Source organism: Fringilla coelebs, assembly GCF_963513975.1.
Source record: "Fringilla coelebs genome assembly, chromosome: Z".
In the NCBI taxonomy this organism is placed as follows: domain Eukaryota; kingdom Metazoa; phylum Chordata; class Aves; order Passeriformes; family Fringillidae; genus Fringilla; species Fringilla coelebs.
The window spans coordinates 16,600,170-16,616,816 of NC_140031.1; the positions used below are offsets into that span (position 1 = coordinate 16,600,170).

At 42.0% G+C, this 16,647-nt stretch overlaps 1 protein-coding gene across 1 annotated transcript in view; it reads left to right on the forward strand.

Moving 5' to 3' along the window:
• Window positions 1-1,088: 1,088 nt before the first annotated feature.
• ITGA2 (integrin subunit alpha 2) overlaps window positions 1,089-16,647 on the forward strand; it is a gene marked incomplete at both ends in the record, with an annotated part of 46,509 nt that continues 30,950 nt past the window's right edge. The window contains 6 exons of the mRNA XM_084224698.1: window positions 1,089-1,285; window positions 9,090-9,199; window positions 10,125-10,216; window positions 14,476-14,590; window positions 14,987-15,114; window positions 16,248-16,396. Of these exons, the coding sequence (XP_084080824.1) occupies window positions 1,089-1,285; window positions 9,090-9,199; window positions 10,125-10,216; window positions 14,476-14,590; window positions 14,987-15,114; window positions 16,248-16,396 (791 nt within the window). The remainder of the gene's footprint in view (window positions 1,286-9,089; window positions 9,200-10,124; window positions 10,217-14,475; window positions 14,591-14,986; window positions 15,115-16,247; window positions 16,397-16,647) is intronic.

Genomic DNA, 16,647 nt, shown 5'->3' on the forward strand with positions numbered 1-16,647 from the left:
CCTGCAGAGGGATCTGGACAGGCTGGATCCATGGGCTGAGGCCAGTGGAGTGAGGTTCAGCAATGCCCAGTGCTGGGTCCTGCCCTTGGGTCACAACAGCCCCAGGCAGTGCCAGGGCTGGGACAGAGGGGCTGGAAAGGACCTGAGGGTGCTGGTGACAGCAGCTGAGCACGAGCCAGGCTGTGCCCAGGTGGGCAGGAAGGGCAATGGCATCCTGGCCTGGATCAGCAATGGTGTGGGCAGCAGGGCCAGGGCAGGGATTGTCCCCCTGTGCTGGGCACTGCTGAGGGCACACCTCGAGTGCTGTGTCCAGCTCTGGGCCCTCCCTGCAGGAAAGGCCCTGAGGGGCTGGAGAGAGTCCAGAGAAGGGCAATGGAGCTGGGGCAGGGTCTGGAGCACAAGTCCTGTGAGCAGCAGCTGAGGGAGCTGGGGGTGTTTGTCCTGCAGAAAAGGAGGCTCAGGGGAGACATTATCACTCTCTACACCTCCCTGAAAGGAGGATGTGGCCAGGTGGGGTTGGTGTCTGTTCCCAGGTAACAACCAATAGCACAAGCAGAAATGAGCTCAAGTTGTACCAGGAAGGTTTAAACTGAACATTAGGAAAATTGTCTTCCTGGAAAAGGTTGTCAATTGTTGAAGCACTCTTCCCAGGGAAGTGGTGGAATCGCCATCCCTGCAAGTTTCCAAGAAGATGTGTACTTGTGGCACTTGGGGACATGGTTTATTGGTGCATTTGAGTAAGGTTCTTTCAGCCTAAAAAATTCTGTGATTCTAGTGTACCCCAGCAGACTGTTGGTGTGTTTGCTGTGCCATAAGCTTAATTTATGCCCGAAGGTAAAGAAGGATAACAGACCTGTGAATCATACATCTTGCCTCTATTCAGCTAAAACATTCCCATTAGTAATGCTGTAACTTTTGTTAACACAAACAGCGAGTGAGTCACTGATCTCTGCCCACAGTAACACAACACACATAAAGAGTGCTAGAGAGGCATTTCACATGGCCAGGGTACTGTGGCAAAATCACTGTTTTTTCAAGCATGTGTCAAAGGCTGTATTTATTTTCTTCTGTTGGGGGAGCTGTTGAAGATGAGTCTTTTTCACTGGTATCAAAATTCTTCTTTAATTGCTTCTGTTATAATCATAGTCTTTCTGTTCACAGGCATTCTTCATAACTGCTGTGAAGCCTACAATGTTGGGCTCCTAGAAGCAAAAATATTTTCTGGTCCACCAAGAGAGCAGTTTGGGTATGCAGTTCAACAGTTTATAAATGAACAAGGCAAATGGTAAGCAGTTTAAATGGGTTGGTTTATGTCCAACTAAAAGGTTAAGTAAAAAAATGTTGCAACTCTTAATATTTCTTTTATAATTCCACATCTCATTTAAAGGGATTCTGGCTAATTTGTTTTTATATTACACCTATCTTTTTACAAATAAATAATGTTATTAAACCGAAAGCTGAGATATTCTAAAAGTATGTGCATGTGATGGTTTACACTTTTTTTCCTTAACACCATATCTTTCCTTAACCCGAGGTCTTTCTTATGGTAACCTTTTACTTCATCTCCAATACTCAAATTTCCTTTGGCTTACAGTTTTTCTAGAATTTTGACTTGCATTTCATTCCTTTGTGTACCCAGAGCATCTGTGTTATTCTTTACATATACGTGGGATACTTTTCCATTTTAACATTGTTAAGGTCAAAACAAATTAATAGGTCTAGTGAGTTATAATTATTAATATTAAAATTAAACTAAATGGATATAATGTTGTGTCTGATACAGTAACAACTGTTTGCTTTGCAAGAGATATGGTGTATTTGGATGTTTATGATAACAGAATCATAGCAGAGTATTGCGTTTGCTGCATCTCTTCAGCCACAAAATTTGACCTGAAATCCTCTGTTGCCACAACACTGAGCTTGATAAGCAATTAGTAAAATATTTTTTCTAGTAATGTTGGTTTCAAAAAGAACTTTAACATATTATTGGGAGTAAGCACATTTAGTGGAAGACACGTTGTTTCCTCTTCCACAGCCTCAGTAGGCACAGATCTTTAGGTGTCTTCATATGTAAGGACTGTAAGTCCTTGAAAGCAGTTGAGAACTACTGAATTCTTCAGTGGCTGTTTGTGTGTACATGGGTTTAAGTCTAGAGCAGAAGGCCACAGCAGATTGTACATATTATGGTACGCTGAGACCCTTCAGACCGGTCATCCTCCCTGGACAGGACCTGTGTCAGAACCCAAACAGCCGCAAACTGGCAGTCCTGCTTTCGTGACAACCCCCTCTTTTCAGTAAAGAGAAAGAAAGATGTTGCAGGTGAAAAGGTGTTTTGCAGTTAAAGTTTGGAAGGGCTGGTGCAGAGTGAGGGAGGCAGCGGGGAGGTTTGTGACGGCGCTGCTGCCGTCGGCTGCGCGCGCAGACGTACCACCCCGACTTCCCAGCAGTGCTGGCTTCCAGGGACCAGGAGACACAGCGAGAGCATGGCAGCTGCAGCCTCTGAACTCAAACCTCGGCATTTTCTCTCCCCCTCAGCTGAGTAGGCTTCTAACCTACCCCCACTCTTCATCTGATGCTGTGGTGGCTTCTCACCACATTTCTGCCTGGTTTAATTATGTGTTTAGTCACCCATAGATCAGAGATCTCTTTAAAAAAAAAAAAGTAACTAAAAAAAACCCCAACTTCTGTGTAAAGTCATTGAAGGAGAACAAGAATGTGTGCCTGTACTGAATTGAACGTTTTTGCCTCATACGTGGAGAAATTGTTGTGTTTTATACTTCTAGTGAGTTTTTCTGAAAGCTTGCAGAAGAAGCAATAGCTGCCTGATCCATTCAAGCTATATATGTTTTATATTTCCCTCTCTTAGTTTTCCTTCTAATATAAAAACTCCTCCACTAATAATTTCTTGAATAATGTGTGCTGGGTAGAAGGAAAAAAAGAGTAACTTTGGTTTAACTTTTCCTACCTTACAGAATCATGGAATCATTTAGGTTGGAAAAGGCCTTTATGACTGAGGAGTTCAACCAATCTTCTCCTAAGTATATGAATATTTAGAATCTGGTAAACTTTTCTGTGTGTAGGCACTTCACCATTAGTTCTTTCACAGCATGGTGTCTGATGGATCTCCAAAAATCAGGGAAATTTTATCAGCTTGTGTTCAAGTAACTAGGGCTTGTTAGAGACTCTTCAGTGAAGAAAAGTCCTTTTCAGTCTTCCACTCAAAAAATCATTAGGCAAGGTTAAAAAAAAGTGAGTCATCTTCTACTGTCTTGTTCTCTTAATTTCTAGGCTATTTTCTTTTCCTTGGGACAATAAAGCTTTATCTTGTATGCATTATTAAAAAACAAACAAACAAAGAAAATTAAAACCCAAAACAAAAAACCCAACCAAGCAGACAAAAAATAAACCCCAACCCAAACAGAACATTCAGTCTCTTTCAAGTTATTCAGTGGAGTCGTTTTCTCCTATGAGCCATGCGGAGGCTACAATCCATGCGCAGAGTTCTTGTTGACATGGCTGAACTGGGAACAAGATAAACAGTCTGAGATAAGATCAGGGTGATTTTTCTGTCTGAGGGGAGCATTTATCATCATATGCTTTTGTGGAGAGTTTGTCACTGTGCAGCAAGAACATGATGCATCAGAAAACTCTGTCCAGGCACAGAGAATGGGGCTGCTCGTGGCACCACATGCTGCTGGGGTGCATCTCTCCCCAGAAGAGGTTATCCAGAATCTGAGGTCCACCACTAATTTTATCACTTCCTAGATTTTGCTAAATAAGTTCACAGGGTGCTATATAAAATACAGCTTTAAAAAACCTCCTGTACTCAAAGTGTAGAAAGGAGAGCTACAGAAATACAGCAGATACCAGTTATGTTATTCAGCAGTATTTCTGGGAGGTGCATCTCCTGAGGCAGTATGAACTAAAGAAATTATAAAAAAAGAATTTTTGCTGGTTTTCACTTTTGCTTGGAGGTGAGTTCAGAGAGAAGAGGGAAGACAGTCCAAAAGGGAATGCAGGACTGTTGAAGAGTCTGGTACATGTTGGATGCTGTGGCCCAAACCACCAAGGAATACTGTTTGTGTTAGAGACAGATGATCCGGGATAATTGGGCACTAATCCGCTGTGCATTGATGAGCCTTGATGGTATGTGATGCTCATAAATAAGGACAAACTTGCAAGTCAAGCACAGCTCAAGCTTTTCACAGTTTCTGGTGGGAATTTTAAAACAGAAGCTCTTTAATAAACTCGAGGAAAATTGTGAATGCCAGTGAAATTCATCAATTAGAAAAGCAGCTGGCCACACAAGTGATTAGCCACCACAGAAACATAATTCAGTTTATGCAGGGGTTCTCCCTGTCAAGAGGTCATTTGCATTTGAATCTTAAATTGAAACTAAAATTTCTGTTATTTTATAAATATAATCTTTTAGAAAGCAAAATTGTACCCTATCAAGTTAATCTTGAATGTGCATTCTCTGAACAGCAACTGACAGTATATTCTTCAGAGATAATCATATTTACTCCATGCTGAGAGTTGGTTTTATAGCTGTCTCAGGTGAGGGAGATTGAAATAGTTGTAGATAGCTGTGAAATGCTTTTTCCTACACACATGTGTCTTCAGACACGTGCTTAGCTGTGCCTGTGTGCTTAGAATTTGCAGTTTAAAAAATTATTTTGGTTTTGAATTTATACTGTGGGAATTTTGTCTTAAAATATTTTGTTTCATCTCACATGTCAGTAATGATCCAATATACAGTGCACTTGCTGATGTATTTCCCAATTATTGCACTACTAAATGTAGTTTTAAAAATCATTGCCTACCTCTCACTGGTCACCACATATAGTGCCCTTTCTCCTGACGATCTGTGTGGCTTCTTCAGACCAGTAAGATATTTTGCCAAAAAGACACATTTCTGTATGAACTTCTATTGAAATCAGTTCATTTTCAAAGCTTTCTGATTTTAATGAGGAAGGTAATTTTTTTTTTTTTTTTCTCCTAACAGAAGCTGCCATTGTTGCAGCTCTATCTTTTCAGTGCTAGAACCACTGCTGATGCTGAGTTCTTTACCAAGTTTTGTTTTCCCTGACTGCATGCACCAGAGTTTGCCCTTTTCCTGCTTGGAGAAGCTCTGGCTGCTTTTTTCTAAGTCTTCTTGAGTGACTTCACTCAAACTCTCTTGCCATAGCTCACTGTTGTTTTTAAACTTTTTGATGCTTGTTGAAAGGATCAAAAGTTTTAGATGGTGAGACGTGTTTTAGTGTGTGAAGAGAAGCATCTATGACCGTGAAGAGTTTCTGGTCTTCATATCTACTCACCATTTCCTGTAATTGTAGGAAAAAGGCCAGATGATCTAAGAGGTTCTTTCTACTCTTATTTTCCTATTAGCCATCTTTGTGTTTATAAAACAAAACAATAAAAAACAAAAAACAAGTAAAACAAAACAATTAAAAGCAAATACATGAGAAGAGAGGAAAAGGAAGCAGAAAATACAAAACATGCTCTGACAACAGCTGGGAATTCAGCCCTTCACTATGCATTCTGATTTTGCTTTCTGCTACGTCACAGTTTGCTGATTACTAGCTTTGTCATGGTGTAATTTCCCAGAAATAATTCCTGTTGCACTTTGATCTGCCACTCCTGCAGCTTGTGTGGTAAGGCATTGCTGCTGAACTTCATCTGACTTCCTAGTGCCATTGCTTTGTATACAGTGTTGGAGAATGATTAGGGAGATGAATAATAACATCAGTAGCAATATTTCATTATACTCACTATAGTATTTTGTAAGGATGGTCTGCAAGGACACATAAAGAGGTTTTATAAAAATAAATATCTAACTCACAGCTGAAAAAGAGCCTTAATTAATACATGATACAGTTTATTTGGAAACAAGCATTTTCAAGTGTTTTAGTACTGCTTTCTTGCATTCTTTCCTGATATATTCTGTTTCACTTTGTCTCATGTATCTTGTCCAATTACGGAAAAAAAAAAATTGTAGTTCGCAGGATGCTAGCCAGATACTCCCTTGCTGTCTTCACTTCTGATGTTTCAGAAAGATACACATGCATTTTCCCAGAGCAGTGTTGTGTAACTCCCACTGTAATGGCTTATGTTAATTTTGAAAGGCAAGTAGGACTTTCTGATTTCTTATGTAGATTGAGGCTGGTATTAAATATTAAGTAAGGCAAAGAATACAAAAGAAATAGAAATTATGCTATTTTCTAGAGCCTTTAAGGCTGGCAAAAGTAGGGGACTTAGCTTGGCATAAGTTAGTTAATAATTTTTTCTCAGGCATATATTGATGACAGGTTAGACTAGTTAAGTCAAATAATGCAATGGGTTTAATAGCTCTTGTTCATTTCTGAAAATGACCATCAGTAATAGTCAGTTCTAAGTGTGAATTCTGTGTATGGAGTGGCATTTTTTGGCCTGCAGTATAGGTATGACATTGAGAATCACAGACTCTGCAAATCTACAAGGAGTACAGAAAAATAAATTAATAAAATAAGTCCCAGTACACTGTGAGGAGTGCAAGACAAATGAAAGACAAAATTAAATTTCATTATTTGGCATAGATTTAAATCTGGATTTAAAATGAGAAAACTTCATCTTGTTTTGTCTTACATTTTCCTGTTTGTACCATGCAGCAACCCCAAGGTTAGTTTCAGGGGTGGCAAAAGCAAAATTATCTTGTGACTATCAAGTTTTAGAAGTGATAGTTCCTTGGTATAAGCAGATGTCTGGATTGCAGTTAATGTTGAGTGCAGGGAGAATGGGAGGCAAATAATGCCCATGGAATGAGCAAAAGTATGCATGCTGAAAAGGAGAGAACAGCTTTTAGTAAACACTAGAGCAGGGATGATGTTTGTCTCTATGCCAGTAGCAGGGGTGGAACTTGGGAGTTAGCTTGAGTTAGGCTTGGATTAGGGGTCAGCTAGTGCTCAAGCATGCTTCTGTTCGTCTTCTCCTTCTCACTCACCCTTCTTGTGAGTGAAACTGTGTGCTCTGGGCTCTCAGGAAAACCTGTGGCTGCAGAGCTGTGCCAGCACAACACAGAGATTCACAGTGAGTTTCATGACTAGATGGGAGTAGTTGCAGTGGGTATTTCCAAGATATAAGGCCATTCTCTGAACAGTAGCTGTCATCCTGCAAGGACTCTGAAATATGTTTGTCTTCTGGGAAACTTAGAAAAAAATGCAAGTGTTTATAATTGTACATAGTGCAATGTTCAGCGTGACAGTTAATGCTGGAAAGCTGTTCCAGTTTCAGATATTGCACACGCAGTGTGCATTTTAAAGCTGTTTCCACTTTCCAGAAAAACTCCTAACCCTTCTCTCCCATTAGCCCAGTTAGTGTTTTATGCCTGTACCCAAGTCAGTAGTACCTAGCAAGGTGGGAGAGTGTAACCTCCTGTTCTTCCTCCTCCTTCTTCCTCCCACTGTTGACCAGCTCCAGCCCTCTGTGTCACTGCAAGTATTTGCAAGATTTTGTTATCTGTTGGCACATGACCAGTGCAGTAGCTGCTTATGAGCTCTATTTACTCGGTCCTGAGCTGTGGCAGTTCTGGTTTCCACTGTGCTGAAAAGGCTCAGAAACACTCATAAAATAACAAGAAAATCAGGGGCCTCCTCACAGCTGCTGCAATTGTTTTGATAGAGAGAGGCGTTTGTTTGAAGCTAAGTTGCATATTTAGAGATGCTAGAAGTACACAAGTCCTGTTCCTGCTGCCTGCATGATCACCTTTTTCCAACAAGGTAATTGAGAAAGAGTTAGGCATTCTTAAAATATCCAGACACACAAGAAAGAGAATCTGAAACCAAACCCCCAGCTGAACCAATAAAACAATGTTATTTGTGTTTAATCAAGGTGAAATAAACCTAAAAAAGTAAATGCAGTTTAGCAGTATTTTCTCTGAGCAAACTAGAAAGGTCCAAAACTCACGTGCATCTAAAACTCTTTTTTGTCATAACCATTTCATTCAAACTAATATCACATCAGTAAACTTTTACGATTCCTAGGAAGTTAATATGATATATATAGAAAGTGCTTTAAAATATAATAATTTCACAATTTTTTTTTTTAATAACACAAGGTATATTTTTGTTAGCTACCTACAAAATTTTAGAGAATAGCAATTTTGCTTTAAACTACCTAATGATGGACCAACAAAAGATGATTTCCAATTGAATTCTACATTCTGTATTGGGGCCCCATTACTTGTCTTCCTACAGTCTCCAAAATACATTAGTTCCTAACATGGATTGTTCTGTTTGAAAATAAAGTCATATTGCTGCTGGAGCAAATACCCATAGTCCCTGTTTTTCAATAATCTGCTTTATTTTAATACCCCTTGAGATCATAATTTTGATACTTTTGATGAAAGATAGGGATTAAGCAGTATTAAGCAGTATTTCAAGAAGGTGAGCTATACAGTTTTGTGAAGGCTTTCAGATAAAAATTAAGAGTCTTGAGGAGCAGATGAGTCAGAGAATATGAATCGCTTTGTGTTGCAGGCAAAATTATCATAAGTATTAACTTGTTGTAGAAAGAATTAACTTTCTTGTAGATTGTTACCACCTGCAGTATTTTCTTTCTGACTCACTGTTATCAAGGTGTGGTAGTGCTCAAGCTCAGACATAAGTGTTTTATTGTTGCTGAGCAGATCCTGTAGAAAATGCTTCTTATCAGTTAAAAGAATAACCCAGAAGGAATCAGTTAACCATTAACTGATAGAACAAAAGTAATATGTATCTCAACCCCCAACATATATGCTTCTGCATTTTTATGTGTCTATATATATTAGTACCTTCACTGTATTTCTTCTGACCTATGACATAATGTCACATTAAAAACACTTCCACGTGTTGGAGGCAGATGGATCCCCAAAGGCTCTCCCAGTTCTTCTTCTCCACCTGGTGAATCCAGTGCAGTGTATTGACATGCAAGTGAAGGTTCTGAACAGTTCTGGAGAAGGCTCCTGCTCTTGCATGCTCATGAAAGCCTCTCCAGCTGTTACCTATAGTCATGCAATGCTGCTGCTGAACTTTTTCAGTATCCTTAAGGACATAATCAAGTTTCTTCTCCTTTAGGTTACTGGTTGGTTCACCCTGGAGTGGCTATCCTGCGAACAGATCTGGAGATATATATGCATGTCCTGTTGGTGTCTCCAAAAACACATGCAAAAAATTGAATTTACAAGGTATGTTCTAACTAACAGTGTCTTGCTGCACTTGTTCAGTTTTTCCCTGTGTTTGTATGAGGCCAGTCTACCCTATTAAAACTTTTCTTAACTAGCAGTCTCCCTAATCTCAGATTCTGTGAAGGCATGTATGTGCTGCAAGGCCTCAGTGCTGATAGACATGTGTCTGTCTGAGCAAAAATTGGTGCCTGCCACTGGACTCAGGCCAGGTGGTGCCAGCTGCTGGAGGCACTGGGGTCTCAGTGTCACCCTCTGGAGCACCTGGGGTCCTTCCCCCCAGCCAAGGGGCAGGAGCACTGTGGGTCCCAAAGCCAGTGGCTGGTGGGCACAGGGCTCCATGCTGGCATCCAGGGGCAGGTGCCTGTCCCTGTCCTCCCTAAGCAGGAAGGGTTGTGTGTCTGTGCTTGCAAACTGGCTGTAAAATGGAGTTCAGGTTTGGATACAGCGACAGTATGAGGCAGCAGGGTGTGCTGAGATGGCTCCTTTGTGTTTATTTGTGGTGTAGATAATTTCTGCCCTCCGCTGCCCCTTCCAGTTTTTTGTCTAAAGCCTGATACTGGATCAGAGGAGTCTGGTGTCCTGAGGAATGTAACAGTAGCTACTCAGCTGCAGCTATTCAGCCAGCCAAAAACATGCAATAGGTAGATTTTTTCTTCCTCTCTTTTGCCTTCAGCTCTCTTGAGGGCAGATACCCTAATTGGCCATACTTAATTGATATCTATATTTGATAGTTACCAATTTTTTTTACCCCAAAGATTGGCTTTTGTTTCTTTGTCTCAGAAATGCATGCAGCCATTTGAAAAAGGCACCTTAGATTATGAAAAATCAAGTTTTTTAAATTAATTCTAACTTAGTAAATTCTAACTTAGTAACTTCTACATCTTATTTATTATTCTGTCATTACTCAATTTAATTTTTCTTTCAGCTTTAATAAATATTCCAAATGTGACTGAAATTAAAAAGGACATGAACCTTGGCTTGACTCTGATACAGAACTCAAAGACTGGAGGATTTCTGGTATGTATCAAGATCATATGCAGTACACACAGAAACTTCTGAAGAGAATCAAGAAACCAGAATTACCCACATTTTTTCATAAGTCTAGACTTAATGTATTTTATTATGCAGCATGGATTAGTACATCCCACTGCAATTACCTAGGGTCCAAAATCAATTGTAAAATGTATCATTAATGCAAGAAAAATTGTGAGGTCTCTCCTCTATTATCCAAACATCATGTCTCAGTAATTTAAGTCAGACAATATAGGCAAGAATATCTCCACCATTAAATTATTTAAGGCAGTCTTGTATAGTTCTGATTGTGCTTTCAATGGACTTTGTATAACCTCTCCTCAATCATTCACACTTGCACAGGCACTGTTCTCCTGAGATATCAGTATTTCTAGTACCTTCTATTTGGTTCATGAGCTTGGAAGAAGATGCATTTTCTCAGGGTATATTTCACAAACCACTGTCCTTGGAGCCTGCAAAATAGAATTCTTACTTGAAAGGAAGTGAATACCTGTTAAATATGCTTTTTTATAATCCTAATCATAACCATGAAAACTCTTGGTGTGTAGGTGTATTTCAGTTTGATGTAGCCATGTGCAGTACGTAAGTAAAACAATAACATACAGAGAGAAGAGCTCTAGGCTGTCCTTAAGCTCTGTATTTTTTGTTGCATCTTCCTAGTAATCACAAAAGTATTCAAGTATTTATTATATTCATTAACATGTAGTTGCATGTAGTACATGAAGTACTTAGAGGTATGTCTAATTCCAGCCTTTACAGCAGTCCTCATAGAATTAGTAAAGTTATTCATAACTTCAAAATAAAGCAACAGTAATTTTCTTGACTTGTGGCTTGAAAAGGCCTTGATTAAAAGATCTTATTCTCTCTCTTGAATAATACTTTCAATTACTTTTAATGTCCTCTGCATACCCACTTTAATGTCCTATGCATACCCACTTTTAGTCAGTATGAGTAACTAGAGTGTTTTAAAATATCTCATGCAGGGGAATTTGTATTATCTAATAATATTTGAACTTCTCTCAGTTAAAAAGTATTTCCTGATCCACATGTTATTGATTGATTCTCCTTAAATTTAAAAAAGAGAAAAAAGCCACCAAAAGCCAGCTTGAATTCGAAGACATAAACAGTCACGTCTTCATCAACAGGAGTTCTTTTTTGACATAAGGAGAACGAGGTTCTGGAGACAGGTGCTTATCTGTGATTCAGCCTCAACAAATACCAAAAGGCCCGTGGTTAATTGTGGCAGGTATTGAACCCTGTGCATGCACAGCCTGCTCGTATTTGCAAGCTGCTTCCAGCCGGGACTTTGCTCCAAGGCTCTGTGGCCGCTGGCCTCTGTGATGGACTTAGTGGGTTATTTCAGGGTTTCCTGCCCCCAGCTCACTGTTCTTCCTCCTGAGGCCTCTCCCAGCCTCCATCTGCCTGTCCCAGTCTGTGCTGCGTGCTCAGTCCCTGGGCTCTGTGGCTTGGGAGCATGACCCAGGCTGGCATGTCTGTGCTGCAGCTCCCTGTCCTGCTGGGGTGCTGTTTGATGCCAGGGGATTGCTTCCCACAGGTATTCCAAGTGCAGAGCAGTAATTTCCCACACGCTCATTACATTTTTCTGAGGCATGCTTAGTCCTGTTGGAGAGGTGCTGAAGAATTTCACTGACAGTTAACAAGGTTTTTCTGGATTTCCCATCTAAACTTTTGTCCATTTGTTTACTGGGCAGTGCTGTGCCTTTAGCTGAAAGAAACAGCTCTCATCTCCCTGCATGTAAAATCTCCCATCTCTATTTGACAGCCCACAGCCACCTTTCTCCTTTGCCTTGCTAAACAAATACAGAGTGTTTTGGCTGAAATGTTCTTTTTAAAATATGTCTCTCTCAAACATCAGTGACCAGGTCTCTGCTGTATTCCATGTGAGTCTTTCCCAGGCACTATGCAGTGTATTTGGTATTTCCCCAACTCAACAGCTTCTCCTCACACATCTTTAAGCCATAATTGCTTTGTATGCTGGCTGCATGTTTGCAGACACCCTGCAGTTATCCAGCGCCCAGTCCATCTGCTTCTCTCCCTTCCATTCAATGACCTTCCAGTTTATGCCCACATGTCTTAATCTTAGTCCTGAAGGGCAGGTCTCCAACCCTTTATAACTTTCTGCCTCTCAAGTTCATCTGTCCTTGAGATGTGATCTCCCCTTCAGTAATGATGCATCTTAAAGTTCTGACTTAAGCAGTGCTAGAACATTAATTTCCCCCCGTTTTTATTCCTCTGAAGATCAACAAAGATTATATAGACCATTTTTGGTTTTTGCTCCAAAGGTTAACATCACAGTTTTGAACTACCCCCAATACAGAAGAAAAAGTTAGAAAATGGGCAAATAAGACTGACCTAAAAAGAACTTTTAATTTATTTTAATTTTATTTTAATTAATTTTAAAGGCCAGTAACCTTATTCCAGCTCCATATAGATGATTTATTTTGTACTTTTCACATCTCTAAAAATCTTTTTCAGAAAGAACTAACCATGCCTCATGTAGCAGCTAAAAAAAGCGCTTATCTCAAAATCAGATAATGTGGATATACTTCCTTTCTCATCTACAAAATCCGCCATCTGGTCAAGTATCTTAGGATAGTTTAATGTTGTGTCTCACTGGGAAACCAAGTGGGTGATTTAGCTCATTTTCGACTTACTTTTGAATTTAATTACTTTTTTCTACGCTCTACTATTCTTGAGAAAAGTCCCTCTTTTTCTAAATAAAGGTGGGTGCAACCAGAGTGTATATGTAAGGAAACTACAATTTCTCACAGAACAGTTGGAGAGAGGTTATGCAGAGGTTACATTTATTTCCTCGAGTTCATGGTGTTTATAGTGTTTTCTTTTAAGAAGAGAACAGTCGCCACCTCAACCCACACACACACGCACACAACTCCCCCTATTTTCTCATGGCAAGATGCTGTCTTAGTATGTGGTTGATATCAGTACATATAAAGACGTAGAAAGACGTAAATGACAGCAGGATGATGCAGCTGAAAATACTCCTGTTACAGACGTTGTTTCCAGCAGCGAAGCAGGGTCGTTTTCCCCCGAAGCCAACGAAACACGCGGTCGGGGGGATGCGCGGCCAGGGGCAGACCGCTCCCGCCGGTGTAGCCGAGTGAGACAGCGCTCACCGCGAGGCGGGAGGTGCTGCACTTTACCCTGTAAATGGGACGTGAATTCCCGTTGGGACGAGGCTTCCGGAGGGATCCGAGCTGTCGGTTCCCGGCTCGGGTGCGGGTCCCGGTTCCTGGCTCCGGTCCGGGTCCCGGCTCGGGTCCTGGTTCCCGGCTCGGTTCCCGATTCCCGGTTCGGGTCCCGGTTCCCGGCTCAGGTCCCGGTTCGGGTCCTGATTCCCGGCTCGGGTCCGGATCCCGGTTCGGGTGCCGGTTCCCGGCTCGGGTGCCGGTTCCCGGTTTGGATGCCGGGTCCCGGTTCTGGTGCCGGTTCCCGGCTCGGGTCCCGGCTCGGGTCGTGGGTCCCGGCTCGGGTCGCGGTTCCCGGCTCGGGTCCCGATTCCCGGCTCGGGTGCCGGTTCCCGGTTCGGGTGCCGGGTCCTGGTTCTGATGCCGGTTCCCACTTCGGGTCCCGGCTCGGGTCGCGGTTCCCGGCTCGGGTCTCGATTCCCGGCTCGGGTGCCGGTTCCAGGCTCGGGTGCCGGGTTCCGGTTCGGGTGCCGGTTCCCGCCTCGGGTCGCGGTTCCCGGCTCGGATCCCTATTCCCGGCTCGGGTGCCGGTTCCCGGTTCGGGTGCCGGGTCCTGGCTCGGGTGCCGGGTCCCGGTTCGGGTGCCGGTTCCCGGCTCGGGTCGCGGTTCCCGGCTCGGGTGCCGGTTCCCGGTTCGGGTGCCGGGTCCTGGTTCTGATGCCGGTTCCCGCCTCGGGTCGCGGTTCCCGGCTCGGGTCGCGGTTCCCGGCTCGGGTCGCGGTTCCCGGCTCGGGTCCCCGCCCGCCCCGCTCGGCGCCGCCGCCGTCCCCCGGGCCCGCCTGCGCGGGGCGCTGCCGCCACCTGGCGGCCGCCGTTGGCGCTGCAGCGCGGGGTGGGCGGGGGCAGCTCCGGCCGGGATTCTGCTCCCGAGGGAACGGCGTGAGAGCGGCGGCGCTGGCTGGCCCCGTGACCGAGAGGGCTTCGCTGTCCGCCTGCTTGGGGTGGTTTTGTGTGTAGATATGGTGAGACAAGTGTTTGTTATTTTTATCGTTTCTTTTTTGTTGTTATTTTTTTAAGACTTGTGGTCCCTTGTGGGCGCAGCAGTGTGGAAGACAATACTATGCAACAGGAGTTTGCTCTGAAATCAGTCCAAGTTTTGAGATCTTAAGAAGCTTTTCTCCAGCTGTTCAAAGTAAGGCAACGTGTCCAAAACACATTCAATTTAAAAAAAAAACAAAACCAAACATACCAAACAAAATCAAGAGATATTGTGTGGGGGACTGTTAAATTTTGATTTCTTGAAAAAAAAAAGTATATGCCAAAAGCAAAGTCCTGGGATTTATATGTAAGGGCTGACAAATTGTGATCCAATGCTGATGTAAGTATGACCTTAACTCTCTGTATTCAGAGGCATTGCACCAGCGCAGGCTTAAAGCCTGAAAATGCTCTTATTGAGTTCTCATTCAGGCAAAGCCTCCTGATCTGAAGTGTTGCCTGTGTGAGACCTAAATATGCACCTCTGCATTTGGCTGAGGAGTATATTGAGACTGCAAATGCATTTAATGTCCACTTCTTATTTTTGTTCTAGAGTGTTCCTCTGTTATAGATGTTGTGGTGGTTTGTGATGAGTCAAACAGCATTTATCCCTGGGATGCAGTGCGGGCATTTTTGAAAAAATTTGTACAAGGCTTAGACATAGGCCTTAACAAGACCCAGGTAAGTCAAAGACATATGTGAGAAAGACCAAAAAAACCCAAACAAAACCTAAACCAACCAATTTTAAAGGAAACCAAGTGTGATTTTGTGTAACTACAGTACTACCTCACTGAAAGCCACAGATTACGCAGTTATCCTACTCAGTGTTGGGAGTTTCATCTCATGGTTATTCTATTTCAAAAGGGATAAGTAATTTGATCCAAAATATAAATTAACTGAAACAGACATCTGTGTTGTATCTGGGGAGTCAGATCTCTTCATGCATTAGACATAAAAGTTGTTGAAAATAGCCTTTGGGGATGTGATAAAAGTAGAGCAGACTTTTAATGGACTTTTCATACAACTCTTACTTTCCAACTGCTGCATCTTTAAAACAGGAACTTTTCCTGCTGGTTTACTCACTGATCTTTGAGGCTTTTTTTTCCTTTTGATTTGATGATGGTAAGGAAAATTTTATTGCCTTTTTTTGTTTTAAACATCTTCTGTCTTTACAGTTGTCCATTTTCCCTAAACAGTTCTGAGAGCAAAGACTGGGGCACTGGAAATCTCTCTCCCAAAGGCTGCCTTCTTCCTTGGGCTACTTTGGAAGTGAGGTGCTTAAAAGCTAGGCTTCCTGCTCAGTTCTTTCTGAACCTCATCTTTAGCATTTTCTCTTTTTTGGCTTTGTTTTAAATGCACATCTTCTCTTACATCTCTAGCTTCAGCTATATTAAAAACAAGTAGGGTTTGCAGTGCTGTGAAGTAACTAACCTTTAGGACTTCCTTAGAAGAGATCAGACTGAGGTACTGTCAGCTTGTAGAACTATTGCTATTTTCTCTTTTTTCCCAGAGCTCCTTGTATTATTGCTATCCATCAGCCCTTCCAGAAGTAACCAAGCAAACATTTAATGTCTACTATTTCAGATCATTTGCAGTAACATACTGTAGTCCATAACAAATGGTACAAAGTGCGAGAGCATTTTAGCTTTCTTTGCTTTTCAAATGTGTTAATATTAATTGGTTTTATATGTGTTGAAAGAGAACTGTGCATTTGCAGACCTTTTACACCAACCTGATGCATAAGTAAGCATTATGACTCTGTGTAACTAATTGTAAAGCCTCATGACCTAACACCATTTTTCTTTATTGCATAGGTGGGTTTAATTCAGTATGCTAATGATCCCCGAGTAGTCTTCAACTTGAATACATATCAAACCAAGGATGAGGTTGTTAAAGCAATGGAGGAAACGTTTCAGAAGGGAGGAGATCTCACTAATACTTTCAAAGCCATTGACAATGCAAGGTGAGATGCATTGATGATTTACTGTGCAACTGTTGTAACTTTCCTTACATGGCAGTGAGAACATCATGAATTTCATTCCTGCTGGAAGTCCAGGTGCCCAGGCCCTCTGGAGTAGGTTCCCAGCACTAGGCAGAATCCATCAGGTACATTTACAGTGTCCCATGCAGACTGGCCAGGGATATGTAAACTAGAATTGCTGAAAAACATGTTGTTAACCATTGGGTTGAAGTCTACCTTAAAGGAATTCTGGT